At 34.5% G+C, this 19,287-nt stretch overlaps 1 protein-coding gene across 2 annotated transcripts; it reads right to left on the minus strand.

Moving 5' to 3' along the window:
- Positions 1-578: 578 nt before the first annotated feature.
- Positions 579-12,138, minus strand: LOC107767161 (uncharacterized). 2 transcript variants are annotated; one of them, XM_075233280.1, is made up of 15 exons: positions 11,930-12,138; positions 10,900-11,330; positions 7,467-7,544; positions 7,163-7,218; positions 6,004-6,123; positions 4,476-4,546; positions 4,180-4,273; positions 3,853-4,059; positions 2,711-2,962; positions 2,358-2,466; positions 2,156-2,223; positions 1,511-1,580; positions 1,335-1,409; positions 1,131-1,222; positions 579-928 (listed from the first exon to the last, which is right to left on the minus strand). In XM_075233280.1, exons 2-15 carry the CDS (start codon positions 11,200-11,202, stop codon positions 853-855), a joined length of 1,671 nt encoding a protein of 556 aa, XP_075089381.1. In that variant the 5' UTR covers positions 11,203-11,330; positions 11,930-12,138; the 3' UTR covers positions 579-852. The 2 variants fall into 2 exon arrangements, with proteins under 2 accessions (XP_075089381.1, XP_075089383.1); XM_075233282.1 differs by lacking the exon at positions 2,711-2,962.
- Between the last annotated feature and the right edge of the window lie 7,149 nt (positions 12,139-19,287).

Consider the following 19,287-nt stretch of genomic DNA (forward strand, 5'->3'; position numbering starts at 1 on the left):
TCACGAAAGCAGGCCACAAGGAGAAATAGGAGACGAGTACACATCTCTTTTCAGTAATATATCTGGAGCTACAGTATCAACACCGGAATGGACCAGTAATCGAAAGATTAGATTTCTGATCTTTATTGAATCAATTTCAGATGGTCTAAAGTTTAATACTACCTTTAAGATCACTGTTTTAGCTTTGAATTAGGCAACTGAAAGGCAAGTTGGAGTACACAAGTGGTGCATTACTTAATATTTTGCTAATTCTCCATACCAAGAAAACTAAGTAATTTTGGTACATCCAAAAAACATAATTTCAGGCTGTCTATATATATAGTTACCGGTATGTATTTGGACATCAATTCGAAGGAAAAAACATTTGACTCTTGTTTTGATCCAACAAAAGACCCTCCTCTAGTTTCCCTTGCGCTATTCACGTACGCACCTCACCATAAACAGTATAATAAAATTAAAACAAAAAACTATGAGTAAATAACCGAAAATAAAATAAAAAGCTGGTTCAGTCTTGAACAGATATTCGGAATGTCAAGTCCTCTTTAAGGACTCACAAATGACATCTCATAGAAAGGAAATTGTCACAGAAGTAGAGAAATTTATTTCCATTTGCATGCACAAGACACATCTGATTGCATAAATAAATCAAATTACAGACGTAAATGATCTAAATAACTGCTAATAGTGCACAAGACGAATTACACCTCTACACTGCACAAATAATAAAAAATAAAAAATAAAAAGAGGAAGAAAAGACAGAAGCAAATAAAGTGAATTTTTCCACAAGCTTGCTACAACGTCTATAATAAATGAAGTTTTGAGTTGAAGCTCAGTTGACACTTGACACAGTGTCTATGGTCTCTGATAAACATACTTAGTTCTAGGATCCACAATTAGGCCCTTCCCTCCATTTACTTCCAAATCATGCCTGCAACAGAAACACTATAATTAGTTCAACTTAATCTACTCACTTCTTTTACACATAAAGAAATGCTGAAGAGAACTGAATAAGGTTCAGCCTTAAAAGGAGACTGGTACCTTCTGGATGGAGCAATGCTGACTTATAATTATAATCAGAAACTCATAATTATAATCAGAAAAATGAATCGTTAGCAGAATGTTGACTTAACTGGAATACAAAATCTGGGATGGTTAGCTGTTCACGAGGAACATAGCGGAATAGTTGCAGAAGACGATCTACATACACTACTTTTTTCCATACCTGACATCGGTGCAAAAGGTAAAGAGCATTCAGAAATAAGTAAGATGACTTTATAAAACAGTAAAGATATTAGAGAAAAGAAAAGGAGGAAGGTAATAGGACTGTTAAGTACCACATAATCCACAAAGAGCTGTAGTGCAACTATTGCACTCTTCAGTCCAAAAGTAGGGTGAAGAACATATATCGCCTGCCCATAGAAAAAGGAGATTTAGACTACAGCAAGTCAAGTACTTGTATCATGGCAAGTGAACTCCAACACCGGGGAACAAGGGGGAAGGCATAGCATACATGAAGGTTGCGCTGGTGCTTGCGACCGAGTATTTGTTGTATTCTCTTCATCAATCCTAGATCTGGTTGTCTGTTTTGGTACAATAAAATAATATTTAGTAACATTACAAGACAACGGAATTGAGAAACTTATCTCCCCCCCCCCCCCAACAAAAAAAAAAGTGATAAACAAGAATTGTTAAAAATGTGCACGTCGTGCGACGTCAAAGGGAAAAAACACATTTTCCATGTTAAATAAAACTAACTTCACAAAGCAAATGGGAGAACAAGTTTGTAAATGAATTCTAGAAAGGATAGATTAACTATCTCAAAAGCATAGGGATTAGAAATGACGTATTGTAAAGAAAGTTTTGATACTTAACAGCAGACCATATGGTCATGAAAGGATCCCACAAACCAGAATGAAAAAGGAGATTTTTTTTATAGCAATGAGGTACCACTTTGCTCTGAAATTAATAGAAGATGGTAGAAAAAGAGCAGATATTATATAATACTACCCATTAAAAGAAAGAAAAATACACATTAGAAGTTTAACTTTTATTGACAAGTCAATAAAGAGAAGCAACTTCACCAAAGGCACACGAAGAGGTCTACTCATCGTATCGAGTAAGGAGACAAGGCTAGTGTGAGAAGGATGATACTCACATCTGTAAGGTTGCAGCAGAATGGAAGTACACAATAGAGTAAGGCTTCTGTATTAATGGCTCGAACTCCTGAAAATTGACATATAATAATTACTGAACCACTCAATGGATATAGATAATAGATCCTATCCAACCTATTTTAAAGGGGAAAAACCCATAGTCGTCCAAACAAAATCTAACTTAAGCAAGTAATTATCACATACCTTTACAACATGGAGAATAAATCTCTCAAGATCAAGACATCTTAGCAGGAAATGTGCCCCCACAACGACCATTACTGGACGACCTTCACTGTCAACCCCTCCTCGGTAGCTGAAACGAAGTCAAAGGGCAACATGGAAGTTGAAGAATATAACACAAGTTCTAATGGACTTGCTTCTAAATATGTCAATGAGACTTTGCTAGTTGTATGGTAAGATGACAAATCAATCAAACCACTTGATGCTCAAACAAGTTAATATTTGGACAACTGGACACAGATCTTTCATGTATTTTAGGAACCATGGACAAAAAGAGAATGTCCTAGGAGACATATATATACAGCAAAACTGCTTACACAATTTTCATTTCTGCAATTTCTGAAAGGTTCAGAGTATTTGCTTTTGCAAGATATCTAGAATGAAGCGAGTATTCTTCTGCTGGTGACAAAGGCGGTCCCGCAACATCACCATATCCAAGCATTTTAAACAAGTTCCAACTAGTTTGTGCCTGGGAAGTCTTTTCCCATTGTTCTCTCCGTCGCTGATCAGGGTCCTTGATCAAGGACATAAAAGCAGGATCCAGAAAAGCATCCAAATAGGATGAGCTCCTACTTAAAAAATCATTTCAGTAAAAGCGATGATAAAAAAAAAAGGCATATTCTTAACAAATAAGACTTGAATGGTGAAAGTAGATGACAAAATCCATCAGGAATGAACATATTCATCAAAGTAATATTCCACTGTGAAAGTAACAAGACGTTTCTCGTCTTAACTCTTAATGACATTTACTTTATTATTTACCACCAAACTTCAGTTCGATTTCAGTTTTGTAACACTCAGATAAAACACCAAATACTGGGCGCAAGTTGATCTCTAATTACAAGGATAGTAGCTTCAAAGTGCTTCACTTCATTTCTTTTTTCCCCAAGCTGACACAATGAAAGTTATGTTATGTGCTTAACAATGATACGGTAATATTATCTTGATGACAACGTGCTCCAAGATTGTTATAGAAGAATGTATCTTAGAGAACACAGGACAGAATTCAACCGAAAATTGGTCAAGGGCTGGCTGCAGAAGACCCTTTTAAACTTTACATGTAGTCTCTAACTATAGCCATCAATATTATGTCATTTGTTTTCATTTTTTACTACTGCAAAGTTTAGTTCAAGGTTTGACGTCTATCTCAAAGAGTATAACTGCTACTTATTTTGTTTAAAATGTGACACCTAAAGCTGATAAAGACAAAAAATTGTACAACAGCCTGGAACCACTACGTGCTATTATTTGTCAAGTAAAGGAGGAGTTTTTTCGTAATCCAGTAAACAAGGTCTTTCTCTATCAATGTCATCCTAGCACCAAAGAGAAAAACCCAAAAATGGGAAGGTGCTAGTAATGAAGTCAGTTTTGGAACTTTGACCAACTTCAAGACTTCCTTATATCACCGACGTGACTGTTATATGTAAAATATAATGCGGATGCAGAATTCATCACTAACCTGGTCAAACCAACATTACTGACGGAAAGATCAACAGAGGCCTGCGGAACCCTTGGTCTGGATTTTTTTGCATTCGGTAAAGGTTTTATTCTAATTTTGCGTTCATCTATAGTTGTCTCCCCATTCTCATCCCCAACATCTGCAGGAAGTTTTAATAGGGCAACTTCCTCTTCATGCTTATCCCGAGGAAAATAGAGCGGAAGCAATCTGCAGAATAAAGTTACATATAGCGCTCAAGAGGTGGATGGTTGGACTTCCCAGATAAATAGAAACTGACAGAACTCTTTCCCTCCGTATTATACTAGAAAATCAATGTCCTAAGAATACCTTTTATAAATCTCTGTATCCAATGATGTAGTTGTACAGAAAACAACTGCCTCTATTTTATCTTTCTGTTTCTCAATGAACCGCCGTACAGTTCCTAATCAAAGTGAATGAGAGATGTCATTTGCACAAAAACTGGAATAGATTTTTAAAACATAAAAACATATTTTTAATGGAGATACCATAGCATTCAAGTCCACATAAAGACAGAGTTATCTATATCTGCAACTTGAATATCAATTAAGGAACATAAGCGCTTGATAGAGAAGTTATGAAAATAGCAAACAGAGATATCTCACTTATTGCCACATGAGCAGCTGGTTCTCGTGGGTAATTTTTCGCTTCTGTGTATATACAGCCCATAGCAATGCTGCATCCACATGGTACAACATGGTTAGGTGCAACTTCTGAATTGTGAAACCTTAGTGTCAAGATCAGTCTTTTTATAAATTTTAATATCTGGTATTTTGAGTGGAACTTTTATTTAGTAAAACAGTTAAAAAAAAAAATTTATATAGTTATTAATATTAGTACTTTCAATTATACACATAGAGCCTGTTTGGATAGGCTTATTTTAAGTGGCTTTTAAGCCATAAGTTAGGAATTCTAACTTTTGGCTTGTTTTTGTCATTTTAGCTTAAAAACAAGTGCTTAAAAGCACTTTTTTACTCTATCCAAACACTACAAAATGACTTAAAAATTATTTTGGCTTAAAAGCACTTAAAATAAGCCAATCCAAACCGGCACATAATATGAGAAGATTTATGATATTTTCTTTATTGTAAAGATAGAAATTATTTTCTCATAAGAAAAGAAGAGTATCTTTTTACCATTTTAAGAATTAAGCGTACGAAAATTTTACTCTTTATATGAGATTAGGAAAATTATAATTTGAGAAAATATATGTATTTTTACATGGATGTTTTAATGAAATAATAGTGTATATATTTATTTTATATGGTACCACATGACCATGATAGTAAGTTATATAAAGTGTGTTAAAAGTAAGTAGTATTCTAAGTAGTTTGAGATAATTCTTAATTATATGTAAGTAGTATTCTAAGTGGGTTGAGATAATTCTTAATTATGTGAATAATTGGTTAATTAATAATTTTTGTGGAAGATTAGTTAATTAATTATAAAATCTTAGATAAGTCTTGAGCTCCCCCCCCCCCCCACACACACACACACAACGTGGCAGCCTTATAATAGTCATTAGATGACTCATAAATAAAAATTTGCAAGATGGCATTTTGAGAGGGTTTGATACCTAAGTCATCACTTTAGATAATTCTAATAGGAATTCTAATATTATTTTTAGGTGAATATCAAAAAAATAGCTCTTATCTCTCTTCTCCCAAAAAAACGTTAATCTCTCCTCCTGTCAGCTTCCCCTTTTCAAAGGTCATCCCTACTTCCACTCGTAAAATAAAAACTTTTTTTTGTTACATATATGACCCTCTGTTTAATAACCCATATGGCCACTGCTATTTCTAGCTTCTGAGTTTACATTATTATAAGGATTATTTATAACCAAAGAAAGGTCTGTTCTTGATTTTACATTGTAATTTGCTAAGATAGTATGCAAAAAAAAAAAAAAAAAAAACCATTTACATAAAATAGAAGGTTGAGTTTTTATCTTGGGCATGCTAAAGAATTAGTCTTTTTGATTGATTCTAATGGCTTTTGCTCTTTGTTATTGTTTTTTTGGGATGTCCCATTTCCTGAGCGATCTCTTTTTAAATTTTGCTGCTTTTTTCTTTTTCTTTAATAATCAATATCAGGGGACTAAAATGTAACAGACTAAATTTATGACAATGAGACAACCTCTTGAGCCCATTTTCTACTAGAAGCTCGAGACAAGAGCGATAGCAATGGCTTAGAGCATTCTCTGCAGCAGTATGATATTTTACAGCATATTTGGGACCAACAGTGTGTATGACCCTCCTGCACAATGCAAGAAACAAGATCAGCATAAGGTCAAAAGTTATATAATGCTGCATGTATTCCACTAATGCTAGTGTTGTGATAAATGATCACGTAAAACAAAGTTCAAAGGAAGTAGAACACTTATTATTTCTTGCTTTTAACTTTAACAGACCAGAATCTACTAGTAGCTTAAATGGTGATACAGAAACGTAGCTCCCGCACCTTGACAACCATGATGCAAATCTCAGAAATTACAATGGGAATTTAAACATTAAGTGAAGTCACACTTTCCTTTCTTTTTTTTTTTTTTGTGTTGGGGTAAGTGTGAATCACCATTTTCTTATCAGCAAAGACATTAAGGTGCCAGAATGCTTCAACTGTTATAAATTGCTCAGGTGTGAAGAACTATAGCAAGATATAGTGGCATGACTATTGAAATAGGTAGTAACTCCTCATTAAAGATTTCAATGAATTGATAAGCGCTTTGAAAGTACACCTGAAAATAAGATTGATTTTTATTTAACTTCTGATATACTGGATTCTTATTACAGAAAACTCAAACAAAGTGTAAGCTGTTTGTGCATACTGAAATTCCTTATGAATATGTCAAATATTTGCAACTTAGCTGGCATGCAGAATTTTCCTAACCAACCCACATAATATTGATTATGGATTATGGATCTCTTTACATTTTACATGTGAGAGGTATATTTCTCAGAGTACACGCTCCTTTTAAGAAACACTCTTAGTTTGGTTCCCAGTGTTCTCTCTTTGTTCTCTCTTTCTTTTAGTATATAATTATGTCTATACAGAAAAAACTGGACATACAAGAAAACGGCTAAATTTCCTTACTTGAAAATTAAAGAGAATAATCTGGCACATCAAACAAGAGAAGAATAAAGTTATTGACTCGAAAGAAAAGGATAATGCTTAGGACGGGTACTTGTTACAAGTGAGACATTGTTATATGTTTCTTCACATTTAGTGCATGCAGAACAATGGGGATAATGGAAAAAGCATGTCGCACAAGGCTGACAAAATGACCCCGTACACTCACCTAGCAGGAAGATCATAAGCATTTGTAACTTTTGCCATTCCAGTTCGGCAGCCTCCCTATGAAGGAAAAGTAAACCATATTTTAGTCTTTCCAGCATCATCAGTTGAACTGAAGATTAGAAAATTTAGAAAGGTGGAAGATAACTTCCTTAAGCTAGAAGAAGGAATGTCCGAATGTACAAAGTGGAACTTCAACAGTTTGCCACAAGTCATGTCATACTCCAACTTCTATTTGCAGACCAGCTCAGAAAATATGCAATCAAAATTAAATTAACGATTACGTATTCATGCATTAGAGAACCTACCAGTGTGGCACATTCTTCTGCAAGACCAGGTCCAGCTGCAGCATGCAATCCAGGGCTGCTGTGTGCTTCATCTAAGTTCTTTTGACCACAAAATAGAGGTGTAAATCTCGAATTGAAGCATCTATAAAGATAGAACATACACCACATAATAGACAATACATACATCTATATTATTATAAAAGTGGGAACCCCAAAAGTTAAAAGTTAAATTACTAAAATGTCCTAAATAATTTAAATATTTTACTTAAAAGAAATTAAATAAAAACGAAATTTATTTGAAAGGATACAACCCTTCAGATTAGTAACTAATATTAGTGTTCGATTGTTTTTAGACATCACAATTGGATTTCTGGGGATTATAATACCATTTATTTCGATGTCAGCAAAAGACACCAATATGACATATCTCTTCTAAGGGTCTCCTATTTTTTCTAAAGATTTGTATAATTGCTATGAATAAGTCATCAGAACTTTTAAGATTTTTGTCTTTCCAGATCACATTTACATGCTCCTCTATCGCCCGTATATTATACTGTCCTGAATAGTCTTTTTGTCTCTATTTGAAAACTAGCAACATTAAAGAGCATTTCTATAAAAAATTATTAATTTTCCAATGCCTTACAAACAAATTTTAAGATAGCAACGTTAAAGAGCACTTCAACATATTTTCGCTGAAAAAAAAAATTAATTCACAACCCTTGCTCTTATTTTTAACACTGTTATTTTCTTACCCACATCAAATACCTGTTTTTATTTCTCACATTTTTTTTCTTGTGTGTACTTGATTGTTACATTTTCGCTAGCGGCTACTCTTCTCTTCCTTTTATCAGGCAAACTTCCATTATAGTACACTGTGAGTAATAATATGATTTTTCAATCCATGCGTTTCTTTGTTTAATTCAATTAATGATTATGCTACTTTACATCCTGTTTTTTTCTTTATTTTAGATTCTTTATTATTATGATAATATTTGACAATCAGAAAATGTAAAAGAAAATATTAGTCTATTATCGGAAAATAAATCGTTTCATATCTTTCGCGGAAAAAATATTAAAGGTAACAATATATAATTATAGTTTTATATATTATAATTCTTCATGTATGTTGTTGAGTAATACAAAAATCAATTAGAACAAACTAAAAAACATGACAATAAGTACTTTCATTGCATGATTAAATCTCTTATATGTAATATTGTGATTGACGTTGTAACTTTTTCATCATCAAGTTATCCAAAACTAAAGTATTCATACTTAGTAAATAATAAAGTTATTAACTTGAAAAGAGAATTATTATTATTATTTTATGTAGTTTAATGGAGATAATGAATTAATATTTCTAATATTACAAGAAAAGAAAAAAAAAACCATGTCAAAAAAATGTCAAAATAAGATATCTTGAATTAATTACTAAATAAGGTATTTCAAATTTATAATTCCGTTGGTTAGCGTTAGAATTTTTTTATGTGAAATATTAAATTGCTACTCTAATCAGTTTTGTTTCATACATTCATTTTTATGAAGATATTAGGGGTGAGCTGATGTTTCGTCTTTTAGTCACTTCACCACATTCACATATTATGTTGTTTGTTTAAAGTGTACTATTCTTTCCAAATTTCGAAAAAATTCGTATTTGAAATTATTATTCGTTCCCTAATTAGTAGATTTGATATTGCATCTAATGTAAATATTATTTTGCACTCTTCTAACAGGTTGCTTGGATTACTCGGTTGCACAATTGGTAATATTTATACTTTTTACATATTAAAATTCTTCTAATATACCAACTAAAATAATAATAGCTATTGCTAGCGCAAGAAATTAAAGTTTTTATTTTTTAAAAAATTGTTTGACTATTTTAAACTAGAACGTTAAATTGTAATAGAAAAAAATTTTGCAACTAATTTTAAATATATGAAAAGTAAACTGCAATCACAAAATAAGAGAAAAATATTTTTACTAATCGATTGTGAGTACAATTCTGTTTCTCCCTTAATTCTTCTCTTCTGATTATCTCCGTGATTCGAGGGCTGAAGCCGCGTGTTTCTCGAATGTAGGATGATGCAGACCTCCTGGGGATGTATTTGATCTCCAGCTTCTTGAACTATTTGATTGTCAAGAAGTATCCGGTCATATTTTGATCTCTTTGTAAATATCCCGTAAGTTTATGGGATTTTGAGAAACCTCTTCAAGGGAATATGTATCCCTTTGTATAGGTGTGAGTTAGGGTTTAGGGTAGAGTAACCTCCAAGAAACCCTAATAGACTCCTACGATTTCAAGAATCTTGTAGTATCTTTAATTTAGGATTTGGCTTGATATCCCTTAAATTTTTGATGCAGAATCAATTCCCAATGTCAGATTACATGTACGGTAATATGTTTTCTCACATGACTAACTTTATGTTGTACCTTTAAGAGGGATATATAAATGTTGACAACAAGTCCTGATTACGACGGCATAACCTAAACAGATGAAAAGAAATATACACCAAGAATGTCGTCATCTTTAATGAATATTCTGTGAAATACATTTTATTACATTTTTGTATCTAACAAAATCAAAATAAGCAACAAAAACACATGTATCTACTTAAAATTAGTTGTTCATTTTTTTAGGTTCAGACAATCCAATCATCTTGACATTGACTTAGAATTTACCATACGATGATCCAACATTAATTATTCACAAAAATTTTGACTTTATTCTTTTATGTATAATTATTTATTTAAAGTCTTTTCCATAATATTGCTATTATTTTATAAAATCATACATAACATAACGCGGCATATACGTGCAACGCACGTGCCGAGAAACTAGTATAAGTATAAAAACTGGTGAACCATATCTTAAATAGACATGATGTTTGGACAACTGAATCACATTGTGTAGCCATATAATTTCCAGGGAAGTGTCCAGGTAAGAGATGTATGGGGACGAAAAAAAAATGTTCAGTTTCTAGGAAGTTCCAAATTTGCAAACCTGGAAAGACGCAAAAAGAATATAATTCCTCATTTCTTTGCTAACGAAATAAAGACATTCTCAATTATCAGCTTTGATGCTAACCCGCTCCTACTTCACCCCCACCCCACCCCCCAAAAAAAACAAAAAAAATCCTTTCAAGGAAATAGAAAGAAAATGTAAGAAAATTAATGTTATGAAACTTAGTCTTGATTCAAGAACAAGCATCCAATACCAGAGTTAACTTAAGTCAGACATAGAGATGAGCTACCTGGAACTCAACACTTTCAAGAAAAATGCAAGTGTAATTAATTTGTTCGGCTACAAGTTCACCTTTATGTTGCCATCTCACATGAAACAATGTACGCAAACAAGCTGTTCAATCTCCAAAGTTTTCCATACTAAACAACAAAAGATGCTCACATTTATGATGGACATGCAAAACAAAATCGCTATAGGACAGTCACCTCTTACCTCATTAGTAGAGTTAATGACAGCATCTACCTCGAGACTCCAGGGGTCTCCTCTCCACAGGTATATCTTGGAGTTAATCTCATGATCCAGGGGAAACTTGGAAACCATGCCACTTGCATTGCCCTCAGACCCAGAGGCAGATGCCAAAGGATCCGGGAAGTATGAATTAGAAGGATCTTCATTCTCATATGAGTATCTAAATTCAGCATTACTCCAACATGGAACTTGGTCCAGTGTAACCACAGGATCTCCACTATCTGTAGGTACTCCGCCTCGAGTAGTATTAGGCACAGGCCGATACATATTCTGCTACTCTTTATCAAATTTCTCTTCCTAGTCGTTCAGAAAAGAGCTGATATTTTCCTTTATTTGAATACTGCTAAAGTCAAACTCATAACCCACAAGGATTGTACCAAAACAACTCAAATTCCCTGGAAAAAAAAAAAAAAGACTTGGTATGAGAATATAAGGATGCAATACCATGAGCATGTATCCCTGAGAGCAGTAGTATTTCAGAGAAAAATAGAATTATTGCGTCCAAATATAGCTCCTCAAACTCCGTTTTTTAAAAGCAGGAAGCAGCAAAGAAGCAACAATATCCATGGAGCTTGAAGTAAAAGTGAGAAGTGAAGTGCACGTTTCATAGAAGTGAAGCACACAATTGATGGACAATTAAACAAAATGGATAGTACTAAACATTTTGGAATATACCAAAATAGTGTTATACAAATTGGGAAACTCAACAACCCCATGATTGTAACTCTATCTAAAAACCTTAACAGGCATCAATCTAAATCAACTCCATATTAGTTTTCATCAAGAAGTCTAAAATTGATCAATTTAGGACCAATATAGAAGTATGGATTTAAAGACCCCAATTCCAAAGCTCTTCCGATGGTTCAAAATCACAGGTTAATCTCCCCTCCCCCCCCCCCCCGCCCCCACAAAAAAAAGACCCAATAATACATACACAACAGGGTTGAGAGAGACACATAGATATGCATATACATTGAAAATTATGAAAAATTACCTGCAAATCGATGTGGGGTTTCGACAATATAGAAATAAGCGAGGCAAAGACGGAAACTTTGAGAGGAATTTTGGTGGACGTGATGAGCTCGCCGAAACAAAGACTCCCTTCTCTCCGATGGGAGTCTATTGGTATTTTGTGGAATATTTTTCTTTAACTTATCATTTGGGGTTGTTTTGTCATTTTCGGTGTCAGTATTCGCTGTTAAGTACTCCAAAAAACTTAAAATTATTATGAAGCTGGAAGTGAAATACTTGAGAGTAATTAGTATAAACACCACCATCAAATTTGAATTGGTCATATGACCTCCTGTTTTTTTTTTTCAACCTTTTTTTTTTAGTTTGGAAAATTGCTAAATAAATGGGTTAAGATAGTTGGGATTTTTTTAACATTTTCAAAACTTATAAGTCAGCTATTAAATAATAAAAAACCTTTATTTCCTTTATTTTTTTCATCAATTTCTCTTTTTTCTCTCTTCACTCTCTAACTCACTCACTCGACCACGGTCGTTTCCAACAGCCTCCGATAAGAATCAAGCTTCAACTGGGTTGAATTGTCTATATAGACCCAACAAGCACTGTATATTTACTCAGAACTTTCTAATTCCGGGTAAATCCTAAATTCTTATTTTTTTCGTTTCTTACAACTGTGATTGGGGTTTGTCGAGGGATTCGTATATGTGCATTTGGAATTTCGATTTAGTTGTGTATAACTATATATTATATGGCATAGGTGGTTATATTTCCTTGTTCGACTACCTTTGGACTCTATATTTTAAATTTTCGTTAGTCTGGTGATCTAATATTTATTAATAAACATGTGGTGGATTGTCGTCTGCTCATTTTTTGTTGAAATTGGGGCTTATTTTTCTTATTCCGATCGTAAATTTCAAATTATTAAATGTGATATTATATATTTGCATGTATGTACCATAAAAAGAACCCAATTGTTAAGATGATGATGAACAAGGTGAAAATGGTGTAGATGAGCAAGAAAGTGAAACCGATAGAGCAAGTGAAGGTGACCATAATGTTCCATCAATTCATGTGTTTGAATTGATCATGACACCGTTTTTTTTTTTTTGTGAACTAGTTGTAATTTGTGATATTTGGATCTACATTTATGTAATGAAACTACTTTTTTGTCGATTAACTGTTGTTGTTGTAATTTTTATTTCGATGATTATCCCTTTTGTATTACAAAAAGCTAGAAATTGCGTAATAGATAATGTATCTAATAATAAATTAGCTACTTGGTTGTATAATAGACACTGAGTCCATTAATAAACTAGTTATTTAATTACGTAATAGACTCAAACTCGCGTCTAATAACTTCATCAAATGTCACATTAGTAAACAAATTGTTTAATATACTTTAATTTATTCAGTAGAACATTACGTGATAAAATACTTTCAACAAAGAAAATTTAGAATAATTAAACTATCCTACCAACAAACCAATATTCCTTCTCATTTCATCACCCAAGCTGCCACGAATCTGACAACGATGCACAAGATCTTAATCCACTTATTCAGATTCATTTCCTTCATCTTAACCATCCATCCAACATAATCTTCTGCAGGAATATACTTTGCCTCCAGTTCAATCCTTCCATCAACATCATCCTCTACATGAACATCCAGTGCTAGAATATTTTTAAATTCATCCACATTTATCTATAGAATTATTCTTTCACACTTAAGAGCGTCCTTTTCATACTTCAATGCTGATAAGGTCAGCAATCTTTGGATCTAGCAAATTATCGTCCCATTCGTAAAATGACATCGTTTATCCTATCCAATGAAATCATATTTTTTTATCACTAAACTTGAAATACCAAATTTAAAAATGGATGAAAATATTAAATTTATCTTACATTAGTTTTCGAACATTTTGAGAATTCCCTACTAGCATTCACCGGAGTTGTAGTTGTAAATAGGCTGGTAGAAATGCGCAATAACATGTAATGACCCAATCGATCATTTTGAGAATTTACATTCCGTTCGGTGGTTCGAGGGTATGAGTAGTTTTGTATGATGTATTATGACTTATGTGAATCATTAGGTGATTTAGAACTGATTTGGAAGAATGATTCTTATTTTAGAAGTTTAGGTCAGAAGAGTTGACTTTTGTGTATTTGACCTTGGATCAGAGTTTTGATAAATTTGTTAGGTTCGGATGGTGATTTTGGACTTGGACGTATGCTCGAATTTGCATTTGGCCGATTCTAGAAGGTTTTGGCTATAATTGGCAAAAGTTGGCAATTTAAAGGTTTGGGAGATTCAGAAGTTTGGTCGGGAGTTGATTTTGATGATATTGGGTTCAAATTATTGTTCCGAAAGTTGGAATATGTTTGTTATGTTATTTGGAACTTGTGTAAAAAAAATTGAGGTCATTCCGAGTTGATTTGATATGATTTGGCATGAGTTTTGTACGTTGAAAGTTCCTAAGTTCATTAAGTTTGATTTGAGGTGCGATTAGTAATTTTGATGTTGTTTATAGGTGATTTGAGGCCTCGAGTAGTCCGCCTTATGTTTTGGTACTTTTTGGTATGTTCGGATAGGGTCTCGAGGGGCTCGGGTGAGTTTTAGATGTGGTTCGGATCGATTTGTCTCATGGTGCATTGCTGAAGAATTTGTGGTGCTGGAGTTTCCGCATATGCGGAAGTTTGGACGCAGATGCGGACATTGTATCACAGAAGCGAAGATGGTCTAGTGGGCATGGCATGGCATGTATAGAGACTTGGGAGCATCTGCGTGTTCGCAAGTGCGGTCCCCTGAGCGCAAAAACGCGACCACAAAAGTGGATTTGTTGTCGCAGAAGCGACGCTGAGTTTGGGCGATTGCGCAGAAGAGAAGTTGAGGCCACAGAAGCGAAACCGTAGAAGCGGGTCTTCAGTCGTAGATGCGACTTACCTGGCAGACCATATATATTCGAGGGTCATGTTCATTTTATCAAATTTGGAGCTCGGTTTTAGGCGATTTTGGAGAGGATTTTTACCACCTGGAATGGGATAAGTATTTTTTTTGACTCGATTCTGATTAATTTTGGCATTTAATTAATGAATTTAAAAGAGAAATTAGGAATTTTTATCTAAATTTTTCTAAATTGAATATTTGAGATTTGAACATCGATTCGGAGTCGAATTTGAGTGAAATTAGTATGTTTGGACTCATAATTGAATGTGTTGTCGGAATTTATGAGATTTGTTCGGTTCCAAAGTACAGGCCCGATTTGACTTTTTATTTGACTTTGAGTATTTGATTAAAGATTCGACCTTTATCATTTGAGTTGGTTTCCTTTAGCATTATTTGATGCTTTTTAGTTGCTTTTGGCTAGTTTCGAGTCGTTCAGAGGTTGATTCATGCAGGATGGCATTTTTAGAGTATTGTTTGGCTTGCTCGGTATTGGATTTGGCTTGTTCGAGGTAAGTAACATATCTAAACTTGGATTTGAGGGTAATTATCCCTGAGAACTATAATATTTGAGATTGAATTGGGGGTTACACACGTGCTAGGTGACGGGCGTGTGTGCGTGCACCAGGGTATTCATGATATGGATAGTTCTTAGGCCATTATATGACTTTTTTTGTTATTATGCCTCTTGATATTATGTTTTCTCCATTTGTATGACTACGTGAGTTGTTATTCATGTTAGAAATCATGTCTAGGTTATTTGAGACCCGACCGACCATTTTGAGCATTTGCATTCTATTCGGTGGTTCGAGGGCATGAATAGATTTGTATGATGTATTATGACTTATGTGAATCGTCGATTTTGGTTTTCGGTTGATTAAGAATTGGTTTGGAAGAATGATTCTCATTTTAGAAGCTTTAAGTCGGAAGAGTTGACCAAAGTTGACTTTTGTGTATTTTCCCTTGGATTGGAGTTTTGATGGTTCTGTTATGTTTGGATAATGATTTTGAACTTGGGTGTATGACCGGATTTGCATTTGAATGTTTCTAGAAGGTTTTGGCCATAATTGGCGAAAGTTGGCAATTTAAAGGTTTGAAAGGTTCAAAAGTTTAACCGGGAGTTGACTTTGATGATATTGGGTTCGAATTGTTGTTCTAAAAGTTGGAATACATTTGTTATGTTATTTGGAACTTGTGCGCAAAATTTAAGGTCATTCCGAGTTGATTTGTTATAGTTCTGCACGAGTTTTGGAAGTTGAAACTTCAAAATTTTATTAAGTTTGATTTGAGGTGCTCTTAGTGGTTTTGATATTGTTATGGGTGATTTAAGGCCTCGAGTAGGTCCGCATTATATTTTGGGACTTGTTGGTATGTTTGGACAATGTCCCGAGGAGCTCGGATAAGTTTCGAACATGGTTCAGATAGTTTTATCTCATGTTGCATTGCTGAAGAATTTTTGGTGCTGGTGTTTCCGCATCTGTGAAAGTTTGGACGCAGATGTGAGTTCGTAGATGCAGACATTTTATCACAGAAGCACAGATGGTCTGGTGGGCGTGAAGCCACAGGTGCAGAGACTTGGGTGCATCTGCACGTCCGCGAGAGCGGTCCCCTGAGCTCAGAAACGGATTTGTTGTTGCAGAAGCGACATGGCCTGAGTTAGGGCATTTGCGTAGAAGCGAAGTTGAGGTCGTGGAAGTGGAACTGCAGAAGCGGGTCTTCAGCTGCAGATGCGACTTACCTAGGCAGAACATTATATATTGGAGGGTTTGTTCATTTTATCACATTTGAAGATTTGAAGCTCAGTTTTAGGCGATTTTGGAGAAGATTTTCACCACATAGATTGGGGTAAGTATTTTTTTGGCTCGTTTTTTATTATATTCCATGATTTATCTTCAATTTTGGCATTTGATTAATGAATTTAAAAGAGAAATTGGAAATTTTTGTCTAAATGTTTCTAAAGTGAATATTTGAATTTCGATTCGGAGTCGAATTTGAGTGAAATTATTATGATTGGATTTGTAATTGAATGAATTGTCAGAATTTTGTGAGTTTTTTCGGGTTCTGAGGTGCGATCTCGGATTGAATTTTTGGTTGACTTTGAGTATTTTATTAAAAATTCGACCTTTATCTTTTGGATTGGTTTCCTTTGGCATTATTTGATGTTTTTGAGTTGCTTTTGGCTAGTTTCAAGTGGTTCGAAGGTCCAATAGCGCGGGATGTCATTTCAAGAGTATTGTTTGACCTTCTCGGTGTTGGATTTGGCTTGTTCTTATCCCTGAGAACTATGATATTTGAGATGGGTTGGGGGTGATGCACGTGCTAGGTGATGAGCGTGTGTGCGTGCAGCGGGGTATTCATGATCCGAATATTTCTTAGGCCATTATATGCCTTATTTTGCTATTATGCCTCTTGATATTATGTTTTCTTCATTTGTATGACTACGTGAGTTGTTATTCATGCTAGAAATCATGTCTAGGGTATCTGATTTACTGTTTGAGACCTGATACGACTATTTTGCCATGTTGAGCTATTTGCCTTAGTCGCAATCATACTCTTTCAGTCATGATAGTTATATCCACATGTTATATCTCTACCCCGTGCATTATTGATATGCTATCTCACGTGTTATTGGTGTCTTTGTACGTGACATGGGCCTGAGCTGTGTTTAAGGCACATTGTGGTATTCCATGTTAAATGATTGGATTATGTTTTTGTGATATGTTGACATATGAAGACTTAAGCGGATTGATGACTGATGTGGGCTGTAGAGTCGTGTTGTGAGTTATGTTGGATCGGGTTGCACACCGCAATATTATATTGATATTGAGGTGACACATATGCCAGGCCCCATATTGGGCTAAGTGTTACTAATTTTGAGGCTATGTGCGCACCATGCTATATTGGCTTATGATTAGCACTTAGGCATGATCCACCCCTCCAGAGTGACCAAGATAGCAGCAGTTAGGGATCTTCCATTTGACTTGCTGATAGAGACAACTCCAACAGCACTAGCAGACCTAATAGCACCATCAGTATCAGTGGCACCAGCTGGCCAGTCTGAGGAGCCAGACCTTGCTGCCCATACTACTGAGGTGGTGTTACAGATTTTCACCAACCCAGCTACTCCCCGAGCAGAGGATGATGAGATCCAGTTGGAGAAGCCTGAGGGAGGTGATGCTGCTATGGACACGGAGAGCACATATGGAGACCTCTCTACTCTTTTCCTTCCTTGTTTTTATTTGTTAAGCGTTGAGGACAATGCTTATTCTTATTTGGGGATGGAGTTTATTTGATTTGATGACATTTGACATTGGTATGTAATAACTGATAACATTTTCTTTTCCTTTTTATTTATGTACATATTCTTCTCTATTCTTTTCTCTCTTTATTGATGTACATATTTTTTTTCTTCCTCTCTTATCTTGTACATTCATTTATGCTTTCAGTAGTTTACTCTATAGCTTCTTTATTTTGTTTTCCTAGTAGTCAATATTTAGTCTATTAGGTTCTTATTTATTTTAATAGCTTCTTATTTACTTTAATAGCTTCTTTTTAATTTAGTAGCTTCTTTTCATGTTTAAGTGATCAATAAGCCTTTGGTTTTCTTAATGTCACGGTTCTTTCTAAAGGTGATTTTTGTATGAACTGGGTGGCTCTTCCCAACGATGGATGGCGTGACAACCTTCTTAAGGGATTGAGTCCGTTTTTGATATTTAGGTAAGAATAGTAGTAATAATAAATAAGAGGTCCTAACTGAGTAAAACTATAAGAGTCAAGTAAGATTCACTTGGTACCAATACACTTAATGACGAGCTTACAATTAAAAAAAATTCTTGGAAAGAAATAGCTCTAATTAGTGACCTTTTGACTCTTGTGTTGACTTAAACAATCATCGAGTGGTTTAGTTGAACCATTAGTGATTTTCAATCTTGAATATGGTTGTTGTGGGCCTTCAACTCTATCCTCTTTAACAATCCAGCTGTGTGAGAGGTGAGATACTTTGTTGCAAGTCCAAGTACCCGTGAGAATGGTCTAGAACTTGCCCCGAATATGTTTTTAGGCAAAATTCTAAGCTTTGCTTGGCTTGAGAATTAATTGTAGGCTCTCCTTGACCCGCTTGAAATTGTCCATGTCCCACAAATGTTTCTATCCCTAGTCAACCCATTTGAGCCTAAGACCTTTCTCATTTGATAATCATATTACAAGCCTTTACCCCTAGTCAACCCTCTCTTGGCACCCAAGCTTTCCTTAACACTCTTGAAAAATAATTGGATAAAACATAAGTTTGGGGGAGAGACGAGGAGTTTGAAAATGGAATCAAGGCACAAATAGAGAAAAGAAATGAAGAAAATGAAAGGCAAAGAAAAAGAAAGAAAGAACAAAAGAAAAATACAAAAAGAAAGTGAATAAAGTGAAGAGTTAAAGGGATTCAAAGAAAAACAA

This window comes from Nicotiana tabacum, chromosome 16, assembly GCF_000715075.1.
Source record: "Nicotiana tabacum cultivar K326 chromosome 16, ASM71507v2, whole genome shotgun sequence".
Classification (NCBI taxonomy): domain Eukaryota; kingdom Viridiplantae; phylum Streptophyta; class Magnoliopsida; order Solanales; family Solanaceae; genus Nicotiana; species Nicotiana tabacum.

Coding starts and splice junctions, on each gene's coding strand:
- LOC107767161 (XM_075233280.1), bottom strand. CDS start 11,202: ATGTATCGGCCTGTGCCTAATACTACTCGAGGCGGAGTACCTACAGAT. Junction 2,963..3,852: donor AGTAATGTTGGTTTGACCAG/GTTAGTGATGAA, acceptor TTTTTTAAGTAG/GAGCTCATCCTATTTGGATG. Junction 1,410..1,510: donor AGCACCAGCGCAACCTTCAT/GTATGCTATGCC, acceptor TTCTATGGGCAG/GCGATATATGTTCTTCACCC.